Here is a 20478-nt window from a genome sequence, read left to right as displayed (position 1 = left end):
TACTTAAAAATATCACTGGTAATATCTTTGAGGGTATTTTTTTTGGTAAAATTTATGGTCATAATTCTTTCTTTGACTTCTTTAAGGAACATATATGAAACTGGTATGAATCATTGGCCTCATTTGAGATTAAACTTACTAATGTAATTAACACCCTATGGTATAAATTCTAAATTATGCATGAATTCTACTTCAAAATGATGTTGTCACTTTCACTCTACTTTAGTTTAACAGGACCCATTCCTGAAGTTTGGTAATTTGAGCAACAGGCTATCTGGCTAGTGGATCTATAATTTAGTTCTCATGGAAGGGAAGATTCATTTCTTTTGGAATCCTCTAAAAATACACATTTCTGTATTAAATTACAATCTCTTAGAGGGGCTGTCGTTTTACCTTTGATGATCATTTCATACTGAAGATTATTTATAGTACATTTTAATGAAATATAAAGTTTGATTTGCCTCTAAAAGGCAAATCAATAATATATGTGAATTTTTTTATAAACCATAAAAGCTTTATGTCCCCTCTACCTTTGAGGGGGTAGGATTAACTTTCCTCTTGTTTTTATTTGCTTTTTAATTTTTATTATTTTCTTTTGGAACAAGTCTCCCTATGTTACCCAGCCTGGCTTTGAACTGGTCTCAATGGATCCTCCAGCCTCAGCCTCCCCAGTAACTGTACTTGGTTTATTTGCTACTTTAAAAGTTTATAGTAAAAGAAAATCAGGGTTATGTAATAAACTGAAGCTTAAGAGACTGTGTGTCAGTATAGTTGATTTTAGAAGCTCCCAACCAAGGTAAAGGTCCTGGGAAAACTTTATGGTTTGGTCATTTTCTTATAAAGGGCTTTTTTTCCTCCTCCAGTAAATTTACATGTCTTTTATTGTTGAGAATGTTGACATTTTATATAATCATCTACTCACAGTGGTGCCTGGTTTCATCCTTGATAGTAAGGTTCAGTCCTGAGTCCACAGAGCCAGCTTCTCTGCCTTTCCCTCGATGACAAAAATCCACTCGGACAATGTTTAAGTTTGCATGTATAGGAGGTCAGTGTTCCTTAGTGTCCTTGGGACTCACATTCTTTGCATTCCCCCAATGACTCACCTCGAAGCATTTGTGGGATCCCTTAATCACTAGGAATGGATCTTTTTCCAGTTACTCTATGGCAGAGACTGTCTAGGAACTGCTAGTGAAATGCTATTATCAGCTGCTCAGCTTAATAAAGCAGCAAAGTATTTGTTAGACATCAAATATTTCATCATGTGATATAGGGAAGGGACTCAAAATGGAAAGTTCCAGAGACTTGTTCTCTCCCTTGCACCCTAGAGGACTCTAAATCTCTAGCCCTTCCCATATGCTGAGCAGCTGCCCTTAGTTTGCTTTGCTGGGGTACCCTGTCCCCAACCAAGCTCCAAACTGTGATGTACCTGCCTCCCAGCCTTGGGGCACCTCTGCACCTTGAGAACCCCATTGCAGTAACCTGTGCCCCCACTTCTCTCTAGAATTCCATTCCTGTCTTCCTTTCTGCCTTGTGAGATTGTTAGAACTGAAGCCACAACTTTGGTATGTGAGATGCAGATATATCAAGCACGTGTGGTTGGCTCTTTGGTGAGTGAGCAAATGGATATGTTGATCAAGGATGGAGCTAGATAAAAATGTGGAGTGCTAATTTAGTGGAAAGGGAAACCTTCACAGATTTTTCATTCATTGTACAGTAGCATGACTCATTTGTTTTTGCATATGGAATATGCTTTGCGTGCTTAAATTTTAAGCTCCTCTCCAGCTCAAACCTTATTTCTTGATGTCTCGTGGAACCTAATAATAGCTAACAGATTGCTAGGTTGTTCCCAGAATGCTTCCCTCCACCGCTCTGAGGGCTTTTATGTATCATCTCATCTAATCCTTTCAATAACTCAGTACTATTATTACCCTCATACTACAGGCGAAAACCCCCAGGCAAAGGGAAGTTAAATCATTATTTCCTGGTCTACCTTGCTATGTGGTGGGACCAGGATTTGAACTCAAGCCGTCTAACCCCCAAATTTTCCGGCCATATCTGTCTTTGAATCCACTTAACAAATTTTAAGCTCTTTGTATCCATGAGCTCTTCATATCCAAGATCCTAACCCTTATGGAACTTATATTTAAGTAAGGGAAGAGATAAAATTAACAATCACAATACATAAGTAAATCAGTTTCCAAAAACCAAGAAAAAAAAAAAAAGAAACCATAGAAAGAGTAGGGTGGCTAAAACAGATATGTTGAAATTTTAAGTAGGTGATCAGGAGAAAACCTCCTGGCCCACATTGAGGAATTGCTTCTGAGATCTCTGTTGTTTGACACGATTTCTTTGTTGATCCCTTTGAGATGCTGTCTAAGAACTGGATTCACTCAAAACTTTTAGAAATCTTATGTCTAATTTCTGCCAGTTTAACCCTGTCCCTGTTGGGTGGTTTTTGTGTGCGGAGCTGGGGATGAGTCAGCCCTGGGCTCTGTCCCATTGCCTGGGGCCACCTTCCCTTACTCCACTTCCTTTCTGAATGTGTGCCCCTGTGATTGGGTGCTGAACCATGGGCCTAGGTCCCGTGACTGTGGAGAGAGGAATGGGAAGCCAGGGGAATGGAGTGATACTGGGGACTTTGAAAAGCAGAGGAAGTTCAGGACAGATAGAAAGATAGAGCTGGGGTTTTCCTGGAGGCCCTTCCTTGCCTGTCTAGGTGAAGAGGAATATAAATTGTCCATAGAGGACAGGTGATGCCAGCCTATCCCACCACCCAGGGGCTGTCTCCAGAGACCCTGACTCCTGGAGGAACCAGGCGAGAGCCAGGCAGGGAGCATCCCTCCTCAGTAATAGAGAACAGCAGGTCTCATGCACACGGGGTGAGCCAAGGCTTCAGATTTATATGTGAGGGACACATACCTCACCCAGTTATTGAGGTCGTGGTTAGCTCTAATAAGTAGTCCCCCCATCTGCTGTTTGCAATTGTCCATGGTCAGCCATGGTCCAAAAATATTAATTATATTGAGTATTGAGTCATTCAAGAGAGAGAGAGAGAGATCACATTTACATAATTTTATTAATCTTATTACAATTGTTCTATTTTATCATTTGTTATGGTTGTTATTATCTTACTGTGCCTAATTTATGAATTAAACTTTGTCACGTAGAGGAAAAAACATAGTGTGCATAGGGCTCGGTATTGTCCGTGGTTTCAGGCATCCACTAGGGACCTTGGAGGTACCTCTCTCTGATAAGGGGGTTTACTGAATTCTGAAATTAATTTTCCATAACATGTTTATGGTCTCCTTTGGTGTTGCTGGAACTGGAGATGATACTGACTTCCAAGACTGGGCCTTTTCATCTGACCAACGGGCAAAGTTCCCAGCTGTCCCAGTCCGTCAGCTCTTGTGCATTGTGGCTGTGGTGGCTGGAAACTCAGGATGTTGCTCCAGGAGCGTGGGGGGTCTTGTCCCTTCCTCACGGAGCACCACTTTCCTTTTTTAAACAAAAACAGCACCATGCCCCCGCCCCTCGGGCTGACTGCACTGGATTCCACCGACTGTTTTTCTACCCTACCCTGCTTATTTTTATTCACTTGGCTACTTTATTTTAGGGATTTGCAAAGCTTATTTTGGCAGGGGTGACACTTATTGTTTTATTTCTGGCTGTACAGCTTTCATGTGAATGCTTCAATTAAGAAGCGGACACGGGAGGGCATGGTTTTGGGGTTCCGGTTGGTTTGCTGCCTGGGAGTGTTTGCACAGAGCTTCAGTGGACCTGGCTCCCCACAGCAGCACTAGACCTCAGGGTGGGCTTCCAGCAAGAAAGGACAGTTCCCAGCTTGGGCTGGGTGGAGGACAGAGACCAGCCACACATGCTTGTCTTTCTGGAGAAAATACCAGGGACCTGGGCTGAGGTCACTTACTTTTAGGACAGAATTACGGAATGTTTTTAATGCCTGCTAACCAGCCACCTGAAGTGGGTCAGTTAACTTTTATTCCTTTTACAAATTATAAGCACATGAGCAACTGATCTTCCCTGTACTACAGTCCTACAGAGCCTGGTCATTAAAAGTTCAAGAAGGACTTTTGTGTCATACTGAGGCAGTTTAGTTCTTGACTCTGTTACTTGCTGGCTCCCCACATCCTTAGACAAGTTTTCTGCCCCTTGGTGTCTGCGCATAGTTTGGAATTGTAGTAACACCTGCTTCACCAGGTTCAGGTGAGGATCCAATGAGGAAGTAATAAAATGAATTTTCTATGCTCAGGGCCAGTTCAAAATACACAAAACTCCATTCCAGGCTAGACTGTTGTTGTTCCAATTGTCTCAGAAATTATCTGAGAAGGAAGTTGGAGTAAGAATTGACTCTAGCAATGATTTGGGTCTGGTTTCCTTTCTCAAATTAGGATAGCTGCTAAGGTATTTTCCTGGTGTCCCAAGTATACCCTTCCTATGCACCCCCTGTCCCTAGAAGAGTGCCACCTGCTCAGGCCTGGTTTAGGTGGGGAAAGCTGACACAGGCCAGGTCCTCTCCTCACCTGAGATTGGTGTAGAAGAGTGGGAATCAACTGCCCTATTGGGAATCTTGAGGTTGGAATCTCATCCTAAAGTTTCTGTCTGTAAGTCCCAAGTTTCAGGATTCTAAAAACCTCTCCAAGTGATTCCAGTGTGCTAATGAGGTTGAGAAACACTAGTCATGTATTTTATTTAGGGAAACAGCTCCTAAGCTGTTTCGTTGATAGTTCTACATCTTTATAATCGAGTTAGAGCAATACACACCAAAAATAAACACATTCTTTACCCATATTTGTCTCCAACTTTTAGAAGCTTGCCTGCTTTTGGGTCACTCATATCCTGTTGGGTTTTATCACAACCCTTGACCCCCACCGCACCCCAGTTTTGCTGTCATTCAAGATAAGTATACCACTTGCCTTCTTAACATTTGCCTGTTACCTATGAGCTCTGAATGCTTTCGGTCTTTTCCTAGTAGGAAAACCTTCATTGCTTACACCTCCATGAGTCTGTAATCCTTAGAGGAGAGCAACGCCCCGCTGGGGATCTCTTGCTTTTGAAAGGGATCTGCCTTTCAAAGGCCAAGTTATGTCCTATGGGCAGTACTAACTGACCACCAGCTCAGGTCTTTAATTATAGCTAAGTCCTAAATTGATTAATTCTTTTCTTCTTCCCCACCTCCTTCCATTTTTCCCTCCCTGGTCTTTCCCTCCTTTCCCTTTTCCCTTCTTCCATTAGACTTTATTTTATTTCCTTGTTTTCAGGTAACTAGAAACATTTTGAACATATTTCAGTGTAATCCCACCACCACCATTTGCAATAGGATTATCCCTTCCATATTATCAAGAGTCAAAGCATCTTAATCCAGACTGACTTTGCCTTCCTTTCTGGGCCTCTTCCCTACTGTGGGTTAGTCTGTTCCCAGAGATACAGGATGATTTCCACAGTAGCCTAAGTAAAGCATAGGAAAACAAACATACCCATTCTTTTTGCACTCTGTCTTCCAGTAACAAGGTTAACTGAGAATTAAATGATACCCAGACACAAGTAGAAAACACAAGCCATGTTTGAAAATCCATTCAGTGAAACAGTGTTTCCGTAACATTGGTATGGTTAGCAGCTCAAGCCAGGGTTTCCACTTAGCAAGCTATGTGTGGTCACTTCCAGAATTAAGCCCATCAGTGACATATTATTTGTAGTACTTTCCTTTTTGTACATGATGTTTATAACTTTCTTACTCTCTGAGCTTATACACAGACCATGTTTTTATTTTGGTTGTTTTGAACAAATCAAAATGCAGTGAAGATTTTGGTGTTTGTTTGTTTGTTTGTTTGTTGTTTTTGGTGGGCCTCATGCACTCCAGGAAAATGCTCTACCACTGAGCCATATCCCCAGTCCCCTGCAGTGAAGATTTAATTGCTGTATCTTTCCAATAATATAGTGACAGGATTCATCATGGTCTTGTTGGCATTATTCCATGGAAAAATCGTGGTTTTGTGTAAGGAAATCAAACTTCAGTTACCCATGTGGCTTTGGACAAGTAACCCAAAGTGAGCCTCAGTTTCTTCGTCTATAGGTGGTGGTAATGGGCCCATACAGTGGTTTAAATGAAGTGCCCCCTCTGGTACTTGGGTGTCTGGCCTGCTGGTGAACCTTGCCAGATACTTCATCTCCCTTCCAGCCAACGTTTGGCTCTTTATTTGGACTTTTAAAAAAGCACATTTAGAGACATCCTGCCTTCTAGTTCATTCTGGGTTTCTGTCATCTTACTTTTCAAAGTTCAAATTCCTTGAAAACAGGCCTGTGTGATGGTTTTACGTTTCTGTAGGAACCATACACTTAGGAAATGTTGATGAACACATAAAGAATTCAACATTTAGTTAATTAACCTCAACAAAGACACAGGGAAAGCTTTCCTCTCTAACTTCAGCAATACTGACCTAGCCAACTATTTCTATATAGGCATTGAAAGACTGTGTATAGAGTGTGTAATACAGTTTCTTTCCCTCTAATGTAGAAACTATGACACAACCCCAGGTTGATAGGTGGATAGAGATCTGCTCATTTGGTGGGTGACAAAGGCCTAGGCATGGCGGATGCCCACTACCATCACCTTATAACTTTATTTCTTTGTAATTCATAGCCTGACTCCTTTCAAAAAAAGGGTTCCTGAAAAAGTACATACAAAATAGCACATCTAAAAACAGAAATTTAAGAGAGTGGATATAGTTAAAATGAGGAGGAAATTAAGGTTTTACCAAATGTACCACCTCTTCCCAATTTTAGGGAGGAGGACCAGTCCCATCTCTAGAGAGGCTCTGCCTGGCCCTCAGCACAGCCCCTGCTGCTGGGATGCAAGTCAAGCTGCCAGGAAGTAATTCTGGGAAGGAGAAAATGCTGAACTTTCCCCTGATATCTGGAGACTGTGGAAGAGAAGATAAGAAGGGAGGGAGAGCAAATAAAATCTGTATTCTAAATAGTCATAGCAGTACCAGATTATATGCCGCAGTAGTTTCTGTATGAGCTTGAGTGGAATTTTCTTCGCGTTGAACCTGAAGGAAACAACACATACATTTGTGTGTGTGTGTGGGGGGGGGCGGTTTTCCAGCTTTGTAGCACATGACAATCTCTGGGTCTAGGAAAGAATTTTAAGAGATTTCTGGAACTTTTTTCTGGTGTGGTCCTAAACATGCGTGAAGGAAAGTTTGCTCTATTTTTCCTTTAATTTAATGAGATTCACTACATAGTTTGCTCTGTCTCCTTAACCCTTTTAAAATGAAATACCATTTTTTTTCGTGTATGTAGATAAAGAGTAGGGATGCTGTGGATAAAGAAAATGTGGAATTTTATTCAGCCATCAAGAAGAAGGGAATTGTGTCATTTGCAGGAAAATGAAATGGAACTTGAGAACATTATGTTAAACAAAATAAGCCAGACTCAGAAGGGTCTGTGTATTTTCTCTCATATGTGGAAGCTAGAGAGGAAGAAGAAAAAGAAAGGTGGGTTGGGGAGATTCATGAAAATCCAAGGCAGATCAGTAGAGTACAGGAAAGGGACTAGGGGAGGGAAAAGGGAAATACTGGGGAATGATATTGGCCAAATTATAGTCTTATGTCGTGAGTTTGAGAATAAGTAACAACAAAGCTCACCATTATGTACAGTTATAATGAACCAATAAAAAATATGGGAATTAAAATAAGGATGTTGATAGGAAGATCTGTTGTTTAAAAAAGATTATGTGTATATGATTATGTGTGTGTGTGCATATATATATGTATATGTATATATACATACACATATGCAGATTATATGTTTTAATAATATATATATTACATATCATATATTTAATCTGATAAGCAGTGCATTCAGGTTTCTGAAGGTACAAAGGAATCCACAGTGAGAAGTCATCCTCATCCTCAATCCTGTCCTCCCAGCCAGAGATTTTCTCTCTAGAAACAACAATTTTTACCAGTCTCTTGTATAACTGTGAAGTGACAATTTATAGCTAAATAATTGTAGAAATATCCATAAAAACCCATAGAGAGCTGCTTCGTTCATTTTAGTGCCTGTGTGGAATTAGTGTTGCATTATAGAGTTTGATGCTTAAGGTTACATTCCATCATGTGAAATGGAATTCTCGATAGTATGTATTGGTTGATTTAACCTCAGTGTTATTTGTGCTATTTATCAATGGTATATTAATATTTAACCAGCCCTCTACTGATATTTAAAGTGCTTTCTATTTTATACTGTTTCAAACTGCTAAAAAGAATGTGTTATTTGCATATATATATTTGTAGATAAAAAAAAGATTTCTAGGTTGAAGTGCATGCACATTTGTAATTTCTTATTCTGTGTACTTAAGGTATACAACCAGTATTTTGATAAATGTGTACATAGTGAAATGGGAACTAGAGTCAAGTAAATTAAGATATGTGTCATCTTGCATAGATATGTGTGGTAAGGCTACCTAAAATCTACTCAGCAAATTTCTAATTTGCAGTGTATTATGAACCGTTGTCTCAGGTGGCACGGTCCACCTCTAGAAGTATTCATCCTATATACCTGCGACTTTATACCTTTGATTTAACCTCTGTTTCCTCTTGACCCCTTCCATTTGTAATTTTGATTGACATTGCTAAACTGTCTTCATTTCCATATCCCTCTTTCACCATGTCCTCTGCACACTGTTTTATAATTAAATAATATCTCACATTTTAATTCAAATTTTTAATTTAGATTTAAAAAGTTTTAAACAGTGTCTTTATCAATTTTAAAAATATTTTTTAGTCCCCTAGAGGTGAAAAATACTATCCCATGCAGCTGTAATTTCTATTCCTCTATTTCAGTTAAGGTCTGTCATATTTTTTTCCCCTAAGCTTAGGAGTCATTTGTGTTTCCTCTTCTGTAAGCCTGGTGGTTTTTTATTTTATTTTATTTTAATTTTGTGTTCAGACTCATTCTTTCTTTTTTGGGCAGTGCTGGGATGGAACCTAGGGCCTCAATCATGTAGACAAATGCTATTATCACTGAGCTACTCCCCAGTCTTATTCTTATTGACGGTTGCAGCTCTTTACATTTATAAAAGATCAACTTGTTAGGTTTATAAATTGAAGGATTTCCCATCTGCCACCCCTCCCCCATTTTTGATTATCATCTGTATTTATGGTAAAGTTTGTTGTAAAACTGTAAGTTTTCACTTTTATATGTCAAATATTTCAGACTGGCTTTATGCTATTCACAGGAAGGCTTTCCCCATCTTAAGATCATTGACAGGTTTCCCATGTGTTGTTATAGCGTCACTTTTCACAATGTGAAGCATTTGATTCATCTAGGATTAACAGAGATTAAAGTTGTGTGAGGTGTACAATAATCTTTCTTTTTTGTTTTTGTTTGTTTCAGATGGCTGTCTGGTTTTCTCATATTGTTTACTGAACTCACATCTTATCCCTTCATTGCATCACTGATTTCCAGACATATGTATCTTTGACCCATCTCCTGTCTTTGTAATTTGTACCATTGAGATTTCCACAGTGCCTTACCATGTGTATTTAATGTTCGGGAGAGATGATTCCCTTCAGTGTTCTTCTTTTTAGAGAGACATCTCACTATTTTTGCACGATTTTACCATGTGGGTTTAGGATCAACTTTTCTAATAACTGCAAATTAGAAAATAATCTATGCTTTTAAAATTAGGAGTGCATTAAATTATATAGACATAATTTAAAGATAACTTGACACATTTTTTTTTTTTTACTTTTTAAAAATTTTTTTAAAGTCATTTGGGACTTTGTACATAGAATTTTAACAACACAAGAATTTACTTTTAAAAAAATTGCACATCCATACAACTATAGGACATTAAGCTACAGAACTTGACACATTTTTGATGCTGAGTCTTTTTTTTTAGTCGTATTTAAAAACATGGAGTATCTTTTTAGTGGGCTTGACTTTTGAGTTGCATATTAAAGTTTCATTCATATAACCTTTGCCCATTTCTTATGATTTTCTAAGTATTTTACCCTCTAGCTATTATCTTTTTTTAAAAAAATTATTATTTTTTTTAGTTGGAGGTGGACATAATACCTTTATTTTATTTATTTATATGTGGTGCTGAGGATCGAACCCAGGGCCTCACACATCCTAAGCAAGCACTCTACCACCGAGCCACAACCTCTGCCCCTTTAGCTATTAACTTCTGTTCTAGTTGGTGTATGTAAAGACTATTGTTTTAGCACATTAATTTTCTTCTGTGTATCTTTATAAAATTCTTATATCATTTATAACAGGTTTTTCTCTTGGTACTCTTGCATTTTTCCAAGAAAACAATCATATTATCTGCAAATAATGATAATTCTGTATTCTCCATTACAATTTTGATTTTTCTTTCTTTTCTTCATCTCATGTCTTTGACTAGTGCTATTTAAACGATAACACAAATTAGTAGTAAGAGTAGTAGTGAAGTCTTATCTTGACTTTACAGTAACATTACTAGTCTTTTACGATTTAAAGTAATTTAAAGCATTATCTCTGTCATTTATGTAGGTGTGTGAGTGTGTGTAAAAGAAATAGCCAACTGTTCTCCTTTTTTAAGCAATTGAATGTAAATGTTCTAAAACTCATACACGGTGATAAATGCACCACTCAGTAAAATTACCAGAGATTGAACTTTAAAAGCTGCGAATGATTAAATTTTTGATATATAAAATATATTTTAATAAGAAAGAAAGAATGAACATAGTACTTTATCAAATGCCTTATATGTATCCATGGAGACAATCATATGCTATTTCATTTTTGTTCCATTTATATGGTGAATTGTTTTAATATGATACTTATATTCCAAGAGTGAAGTCCACTTTTTCATAGTATATTGATATTTTTATGTGCTGTTCAAATCTGTTTGCTAATTAAAAAAAATATTCAGTAGTTAATGGATCTTTATTTATTTGTAGGCAGTGCTGAGAATCGAACCCAGTACCTCACACATGCTAGGCAAGTGCTCTACCACTGAGCCACAACCCTAGCCCAATTTGCTAATTTTTTAAATCCAGGATTTATATCAGTATTTAAAGGAGAGATTGGAATGCAGTTTCCCTTTTTGTGTGCCTTTTTTGTTGGATGATAGTATCAATATAATACCTCATCTTTTAAATATAAATTTGGAAACTTTCCTTCTTTTATATATGGTTTGGAATAGACTAAATATTACCAGAATCATTCCTTCAAAGTTTTTTACATTTCCCCCTGTGAATCCATTTAGTTCTGTTTCTGTTTATTTGTGCATTTGTTTATGAAAGGATGATCCGAAAAGGGAGATCTTTGACTTGTTTTATCTGTGGTATTAACCTGTTTAAGTTTTTTTTTTTTTAATTTTTAAATTCATTTTTTAGTAGTAGTTAGACACACTATCTTTATTTATTTATTTTTATGTAGTGCTGAGGCTAGAACCCAAATAATGATAATTATTTGGCCTCACATGTGCTAGGCGAGCTCTCTACCGCTAAGTCACAATCCCAGCCCCTGTTTAAGTTTTTGATGTGTCTTCCCCTATTAGTCAGGATGTAGTTACTTAAGTATATGATCCCTGTTACTTACTGAACATCTTTCATTAATATTGTTGAGACCCTCCTAATACAGGACAGGAAAAGGTGCTCTTTAATTGTTGAGTTACTGTTTTCAAAAGCGGTGGTTCTTTCCCTGGGGTACTTGACATCTACCATTTCCAGATGTGGATTCGGGACTCTTCCATTGTTCTATTGTTGGGGTGGTGATGCTATAAACCACACTGTTTGTTCACCTTGTTCTGCAGATCATCCTTATACACTTGGCTAGTGGACGCCTATTTTCCTGGTGGCATGCTGCAGACATAGTGCTGACTCTTTTTTTTAAAAAAAAATTATTTTTTAGTTGTAGTTAGGCACAATACTTTTATTTATTTTTATGTGGTGCTGAGAATTGAACCTAAGGCCTCACACGTGCTAGGCAAGCGCTCTGCCACAACCTTAGTCACAGTGTTGATTCTTGATAGACACATGATTGGTTTATCTCAGCCTTGGACAGGATAGGTACTCAGTAATTCCAGTGAATAAATATTTAGTGTCTGATATGTGTTCATTTTCAGATTATCTTAGAGACATGTTCCTTGCATATAGAGGAGTTGATATACTGAATTAATAATTATAGTTCAGCTACTTGGGGGACCAAAAAAGAGAATTGCTGAAGTCTGGGCAACACAGCAAGATCCCAACTTAAAAAAAAAAAAATTATGGTAAAGTATTAAAGGGTACAGTTATGTATCCTCTACTAGGGTAGAAGGAATTTGAGACAGATTTTAGATAGAGTTAAAAAGTTCCCCCATCTTTATGTGCTTGGTTTTGCAAATTAATTGAGAAAGCTAAAACGTTTTAGCAGTACTTTTGCTTTTCCATACACTGTGTGTTTGAATTTGGCTAGAAAATACACATTACAGTACCACACAGGTGTGAAACATGATGATGTTGATCTAAATTTACATTATAATGTTAAGAGAAATAGTATTATTCGTTGATAAGAGTATATTGAGGAGTATATATATATATATATATATGTTGAAGATTAATTGACCAAATATTCTGTCCTTTTCTCACAGATTTATCTAAAAACAGACTGGTTGAAGTTCCAATGGAATTGTGCCATTTTGTATCACTGGAAATTCTTAATCTGTATCACAATTGTATCAGAGTCATTCCTGAGGCCATCATTAATCTGCAGATGCTGACCTACTTAAACTTGAGGTAGGTTAATTAAATTCAGTGGCGAAATACAACATAATCATGCTTTCATTTCTTTTGTGTTTTTCCTCTTTATAACCCGTGATCACTCTTTGAAGTAAATCACACAAAGATCATTGAATAAACATCTTCTGTAATAAATTTGTAGGGACTTTAATTTTGTTCTTGGTGCTAGACTTCCCTGACAAATGTCAATATGACATCTTTTCTTTTTGTTTTGGTTTTTTAAGAATCACATAAGATAGTTTATACTATTTGTCTGATTGATGCTTTTCAGGTTGGTAGGTATATTGTCTTCATACATTCCTGTAGATTTTGGAGAATGAAGGGTAAAGGAAATGAAAAATAATTTGAGAGTTGAGACAAATCAGGGGCAAGGAAAAAAAAAAAAGGCTTTATTGGTCTTTGGGGACTCTTGGTACCATTGTCCTTGCTGCTTAGTAATGATTGAGCCTGTTCACTTGAAAAAAGTTGAGGAGGAGTACTGAGCTACTGTAACCAGATATAAGGTTTGATGTCTGTAGACATCAATTAGGTCAGTGCTTGCTGAGAATGGTTTGGTAGTCCGTGTTGACTTACTGATTATGCAGAACACAGTAAATCATGTTAATGCCTCTGAAGTTAGGAAAATCAGTTATTTTAAGGCTTTGGTTTTACACTTTGCAGTTGGATGTTCTGATCAGATTCTGGCTCCTTGTCTCCTAAATTCTTGCTTTACATATGGGATTTCAGGAGAGGGAGGAGAGGATTTTTTTTTTTTTTTCATCTCTCTCTCGCTTATAAAAATAAGGATAAGTTCTCAGGTTCTAGCCGGAGTGTAGCCTTTCTCATGTCAGTTGTATCATCTTGGAGTTTAAAGGATAGCACCTGTTAGCCTTGCTTGTGCTGTGTAACAAATCTACTTTAAAGTTCAAAATTCCCAGTGAACCAGGTATAGTAGTCATTTTATAATAGATAATAATGCCAATGGTTTTTCATTTGGTGTGGTTTGCTTTTTATTTTAGTTACTGAATCATGGATTTTCTGTTGCTTTCGTTGCAGTCAAAAAATGGGTTTCTATTACATTTCCCATAAAAGTGCATGTTTTTTTTGTCAGAGTTGAAAAAAGCTCTAGACATGTTTATGAATTGTCCTAATTTTGGTAAATAAGAAGTAAGTTATTGGAGATGAAGTTTATTGGATGTATTTATAATTTGGAGTCTTATCTAATCTTTGCTTCTGTAGATTTCTAATTTATCTGATCATTATGAGTTTTCTTGCAATTTCTGCCTCAGCAGGATGTTATCTTGGAATTGCCTGGTGAAGCCAGCATAGTGATGTCTGTAGATTTTGGTTCAGTGTCTCCCCAAGACATTTGGTCCTCTAATCCCAACCCACAGAGGGGAACCATTTCAAAAGCACATTGCAGTTGGTCTGTTTACACGCCCCCTTAAGCTGCATTTTTACTCCTAGAAGCCCTGCATGTAATAGACTTAACCTTGCATTGTATATTAAGTCCAAATGCACTGAGAAGTCTTGGTGGATAGATGACATTTTTTTTCTAGAGTGACACAAACTATAAAATTTAAAAACACAAGATAATCTAAACTTAATGTGTTTTTAAGACATGATAAATGTTTGGTTTTTTTTACTGATAATTTTCATATTGCACCTAGTTGAGAGTAGAAGATTATTACTGTCTTCAGATCGATAGAATGACTATATTGGAATATGGATCTCAGAATTATTTATGAAAAGACCGGAGAAGAGCTGCAGAAGCATTGACAGAGGAGTCATTGACGATGCCCAAGAAAACTATGTAGTGCATTAGAAACAGAGTTTTATGATAAATCTGTAGGTAATGGAAAAGAGAAAGAAATAAAGGGACAATTCAGCATCCAACTCTTGAAATTTTATTTGTCTTTTTAAAAATTTTTATTATTGGTTGTTCAAAACATTACATAGTTCTTGACATATTATATTTCATACATTTGATTCAAGTGGGTTATGAACTCCCATTTTTACACCGTATACAGATTGCAGAATCACATTGGTTACACATTAATTTCATGTTTACTTCTTTCTTTTCCTATTTGTTTTGATAATTTTTGGTTTTGTTCTGCTTTTCTTTGTTCACATTTCCTACTTCTAATGTGACCATATATAAGGCCTTTTCTCTTGTGTAGGATCTTATGTTCTTTGAAGGAATTTGATGACTATTTGGAGAAAAAAATAAGAAAAAGTCTCTCTCTTACATCCCAAATAGATTGTGTAAGGGATATGAAAAAATACATGAATAGCTTCTGAACTTTTTAAAAGCAGATGCTAATTATTTTTGATATCTCCTATAAAATTTACTGCCTGAAAATAAACCTGTAAAGTTAAAATAGTATTAAGGGTAAGCTTTAAAGGAATCAGGAAGATTGTCATTTTGTGTTATTGATTTACATGTGTTTTAATTCCTGGTTGACCACTGCATTTAGTTGAGCCATTTTTTCTCTAGGAATTGGACCTTAAAATTGAGTTATTTCTCAGTTTGGGAGTGATTTGAGATAGAATGCAGTAGAACTCCTGCCTGAAAGATTTATTTGTGACTTCTGAAATAGGAGGCGACTGTCACATCTCTTTACTTGCAAATATGTATTAGTATCTAGGCAATACTGGTGGCATCTGATTAAATTGTTAAGTCTAAGATGTTTGGTAATATCTTCCACATGATAGTATTGTCTGTGAGTTCTTCGGATCCTTACACTGTCACCCTCCCCGCCCCCATCCCAGCTGTCCCCAATCTGGTAACCAGGAGGCGTGCAGAATAACTTGGTACTTGTGTGTGATTGTGACATAAGCCTCCTCCATGACAATTAGGGTTGGTCATTGTGATCCCCTGTGCCCTTCATGAATATTAACAGAATGAAATGTATTTCTTCTTGGGCATGGTGTAGGGTATTGGTGGACTTGGATAACTTTTGGTCTTTGGGGACAGGCTGCCCATCCTTTTGCTTGAAGAGGAAACAGAGACTCAGGATGCTGCAGGCACACGGTGGAGGAGCTACTGTGTTGCCTTTAATTCATTTTTGTCCCATAATTGTTATATATGGCAAAGAAAGAAGCTTATATTCATGATCAAAGTATATAATCAAAACCTCACATTGTTGTTAATTTAGTTATATTGGGGAAGTCTGAATAAATTGCAAAAACATTAAAGAAGTAACATAAATTATTTTTGAATCCATACTTGTAAGGAAGATTATATCAAAGAAAGCACATCCTGAAAGACCTTTAACAAATAGGCCAACTGATCCAATTCTATAAGTAGCTTGAAATATTTTCTATAGAACTGAAGATTTTCCCTCTTAGTTCTATTAATTAGGAAGAAAGATTTTTTTTAGATAAAATAGTGCAGAGGCTGCTTTTCCAATTTCCACAGTGTTTCTGTATGTATACTGGGTCTGTTTTTTTGTGGTCCTAAACTCAAACCCAGGACATCTTGCATGCAAAGCACTCTACCACTTGAGCTACCTCTACAACCCCAGTCTGTGAACTTAAAATTTCTTTTCACCCAAGAAATCACATGTAGAAACTACTAATTTTGAACATTCCAAGGTAGGAGTGATGCATAGAAAGATTTTTTAATTTATTGGAAACATTTGAAGTTGATTATACCCTCTGAGATATCTTGTATTCTAGCAAACAGCCATAAATATTTGATGGTGATGGTGATAATGGTGATGATGATGATAATGAGGAATGGGGATGTCACTGCTTGCTCAATCTTGGCTGACATGCTGTCTCAGAAATGTCATCTGTAAATGTCAAATGGTTGCTTGGTGCCAACAGCTTTATCCCTGTCTTAAGCTAGAGATGGGTTTAATTTGCAACTTAAAAACAATCTTCATCATGAAATGCCATTAAAAACACTTGTTTTCCACATTTTCTCACATAATGGAAATGTTCTATTTGTGGAAAATATTGATTTATTGCTGTTTATGTAGCATGTGTTTAAAGGATGTAGGCTTTTAATCTTTGCTTCTTGGTATTCACAACAAAAAGTTATGTTAGTTTAGTATATGTGCCACTGTGTCTCTTCCTGTTATAAAGTATCTTAATCCAAGAAACACAGCCAAGAGCAATAAAAATGATTAAGCAAGACTGGTTCCTATATAGGAACAAACACTTTGAACCTGAAACCCACAGGAAAGCCTCACAAAGTTTAAAATCTATTTTAAGGCGTTGGAAAGGTTTTTGTTGATGAGTCTCATGAAGAAAATATACCTTAGGACAATAACATGACCCAGAGTAGCAAAACTCTTGGCAACCATTGGCATGTTGTGAATCTAAAATAGGGACCTTGGTTTCAAAGTCTCATCTCAGAGAAGTTCCAAGACGGGCTGCCAAAAAATGAAAGTTCGTTACAGAATTTTGGTAAGGTTTTTGCTTTCTGTGGGGGAAACTGGCCCAGCTAGGTCTGGCTTGTTCATGAGAAGCTCCTATCTGTCCCTGCCTGTTGGGACTGGGTTCTGAGACATGGCTTGAAAAGAAGGCAGTTTCTTACACAAACTGTTATCACACCATAAAAGGAATGTGTTTTGGCCGCTTTCTCTGCAGCCTGGTATCCTTTTTGGCTGCTAAACAATGTGCAGAAAGAGCCAACTTCCTGATGGTTGTCTAACCTGTAGGCCCACATTCTTCTGGGACTCATTCTGATAAATAATCTTTAATTCTCAGAATATCACTCACTATTTGAAGGATCCTGCGAATGACGGTTGCTTTAGAAAACACAGGTTTTATGTTTTTGTGTGCTTGTTTTGTTTTTGTGAGCCAAAAATTAATTTTCATTGTTCCCTCTCCCCATGCTGACATTTCTAAAGAAGCTATCCAAGGCAAGATAGCGTTTCTTCTTTCTAGAAAACGAGAAAATTGATGTTGTCTCCTAAACTGGAAAAGGGGGAGGAGTTTTGTTCAGTTCAACACAAACTTATATCCCACATCCTTTTGTGAAGATTTTATCTCATTCAAAGGCAAAATGAGAAGACTATGTCTATGTTATGTTTTGGAGCTGGTCTTTGATAGCCAGGTTAATCTTGTGAAATGACAGATGATGGGAAAGACACCAAAACACAGTGAGCCATATTGGAATTTGAAAGTATTAATCTTAAAAATTGGAAATGATTTTCATAGGATGGCAGTGTCCACTCTACACACGTGGCTGGTCACACATGGATTAGGCCTTATCTTTTCTAGTGTTCCTCAGTCATTTGCTTCCCAGGTGAACCCTATAGCCAATAGTCTCTAAAAAAATTTAATCGGTTTATAGATCGTTGTGCCTGTTAAATTCGGTCCATTGGCATTGGTAGCTGATGGGCTTTCTTGGGCACAGACAAGTTAATAATTGGATATCTCTTATCAAATTCCATTCCTTTTAGTATAGCCCATACTTGGCAAGACTTCCTAAGAGGATTTTTCCATTATACACACCACCTGATCACAGATGTTGTTTTAGTTCAATGTTGGTATTGAGGAAAAGAACAGTGGCACAAAAGGGATATTATGTCTTTGATAGCTAGAGCGCTGTCAGAATTTGTTGGTGTTGTTTTCTGATCTTAATAGAAATGTTAAGGTCTTTGTGCTGCAGAACAGCTCTCTGGAAGTGAGGTAAATACTTAATTTTAAATCCTAGTATAGGTTTTCCTGTTTATAGTAATTTTCAAAGTTTATTCTGCAAGCCCCAGATGAACAAGCCCCAAATGACATTTATTTTTCTAATTAAAACAGATAAAAGTCCTTGGAAACATTGCCGTTTCATCAATAATCAACTTATTATGTTTCCTCTAAGATTTATTGCAGTTTACAAAGGCTTATAACAAAAGTGCTGTACATGAGAAGGGAAATATAAAAAGAGCATACTTAGGACGATTATTCTAAAAGTTGTGGTTTTTTGGGAATCATCATCATCATCATCAACATCACTGCCACATCTTAATAGCTAAATTGGGTTGAGCTATTACAACATTATTTCTGAGCCCTTCAACGGTCTTTAGTCTTTAGGAAATAGGAAAGTGACTCACCCCTAGGACACCCTATTTCATAAATAATAGAAACAAGTGAGATGCATTTCTTTGGTATTATAAAGTTTGCTAAGCCCCTTCACATCGGTTATCTTATTGGGCACCATCTCCCTTGCCTTCCATGTCCTTAGAACAGTTTTAAAATTATGAAAATCATTAAAAAAGGGAAATTTTTCACATTTGGAAGTTGCTCCCATTGTCTATATTGGTTCCCCTTTTTATTCCTAAAACTATAAATTTGTACATTTTCTTTTTTTTAATTCATTTTTCAGACGTTTTATTCTCTCTCTCTCTCTCTCTCTCTCTCTGTGTGTGTGTATTTAAACCAGCTTTTGATTTTATTGACCAGATCTGTTAGTTCTTCGTTTTCTACTTTATTAATTTTTTATCTTATCTATTTCTTTTCCTTCCTTCTCTTTTCTTATAGACTTATTTTTTTTCTAATTTATAGAGTTTGGGATATTTAGCTCATTGTCTTCTTTTTTTTCTTTTCTTTTCTTATGGAAGCATCCAAGGCATGGATTTCCCTGTAGAAGAGGGAAACGTAGAGCGTTGACTGACTCAGTGGTTTGATACGCAGTGTTATAGTCAGCTTTCTGTTACTACAACAAAAATCTGAGGCAATTAACTTATAAAGAGAAAAGATTTATTTGGGCTCACAGTTTGGGAGTTTCTAGTCCAAGACCAGCAGCCCCATGGTTTGGGGCCTTTGCTGAGGGCTCCACATCATGGTAATAGGAAGTGGTGAATCTTACCTCCTAAGCTAGGAAACAGAGAGGCAGGAGAAGGCTCCATGACCTCAGAACTTCCCATAAGGCCCCACCTACCTCTTAAAAGTCTATAACACCTTCCAATAGTGCTACCCTGAGGACCAAGCCTTTAAACATGGACCAAATCATAGCAGAAAATATCATTTGTTTGTTTCTATCACTTCTAAATCTTTCCCTGTTTTCACTGTTATTTATTTGTCCTATGAGTTTTAATTTTTAGAATAGGTTTCTTTTATCTTTTCAATTTAATTTTTTTATTTTTTAATATTTATTCTTAAGTTTTAGGTGGACACAATATTTTACATTTATGTGGTGCTGAGGATCGAACCCAGTGCTAGGCAAGCACTCTACCACTGAGCCACACCCTAGCCCTCAAATTTATTTTTAATTGAATTTCTTTGTTTCAGAGAACATTTTCTGTTTGATGCAGATTCTTCATATTGGTTACAATTTGCTTTACAACCTGTGCATAGTTAACTTTATAAATATTCCACATGTACTTGAAAACAAGTATGTGTAGTCTCTTAAGTGTTGTATGCTGGATTCCAGTAAATCCACAAAGTGTAACTTTTTAATTTGGGGGTATACATCTCCTCTTCCCTAACCTTTGGTGTCTGCAGGCAGAGATAACCGGGAAGGGTACACTAGATTAGGTATTCAGCAGTCTTTCCTCTCATTTCAAAACCATTCACAAGTTTTCCTGATATACTCAATAATTCCAGTTTATATCACCACACGTAAGAGTTATGCAATTTCATGAACTATTTAAATAGAAAAACAGTGAGGAAAAACAGCACCCTGACATTTAGTGGGGTCTGTCAGCTCTTCCTTTTAGATCCTGGATCCTAAAGACTGCGGATGGGTGGTGGGGCTGGGGCT

The 20478-nt window shown here is 37.0% G+C and overlaps 1 protein-coding gene across 1 annotated transcript in view; it reads left to right on the top strand.

Annotated features, from left to right (window-relative positions):
* Positions 1-20478, top strand: part of Lrch1 (leucine rich repeats and calponin homology domain containing 1) — a 194031-nt gene that overhangs the window by 98021 nt on the left and 75532 nt on the right. The window contains exon 3 of the mRNA XM_048800552.1: positions 12644-12788. Within this exon, the coding sequence (XP_048656509.1) occupies positions 12644-12788 (145 nt within the window). The remainder of the gene's footprint in view (positions 1-12643; positions 12789-20478) is intronic.

This window comes from Marmota marmota, unplaced genomic scaffold (assembly GCF_001458135.2).
Source record: "Marmota marmota marmota unplaced genomic scaffold, marMar, whole genome shotgun sequence".
NCBI lineage: Eukaryota > Metazoa > Chordata > Mammalia > Rodentia > Sciuridae > Marmota > Marmota marmota.
The sequence above is the reverse complement of the archived record's forward strand: the minus strand, read 5'-3'. Positions and strand labels throughout refer to the sequence as shown.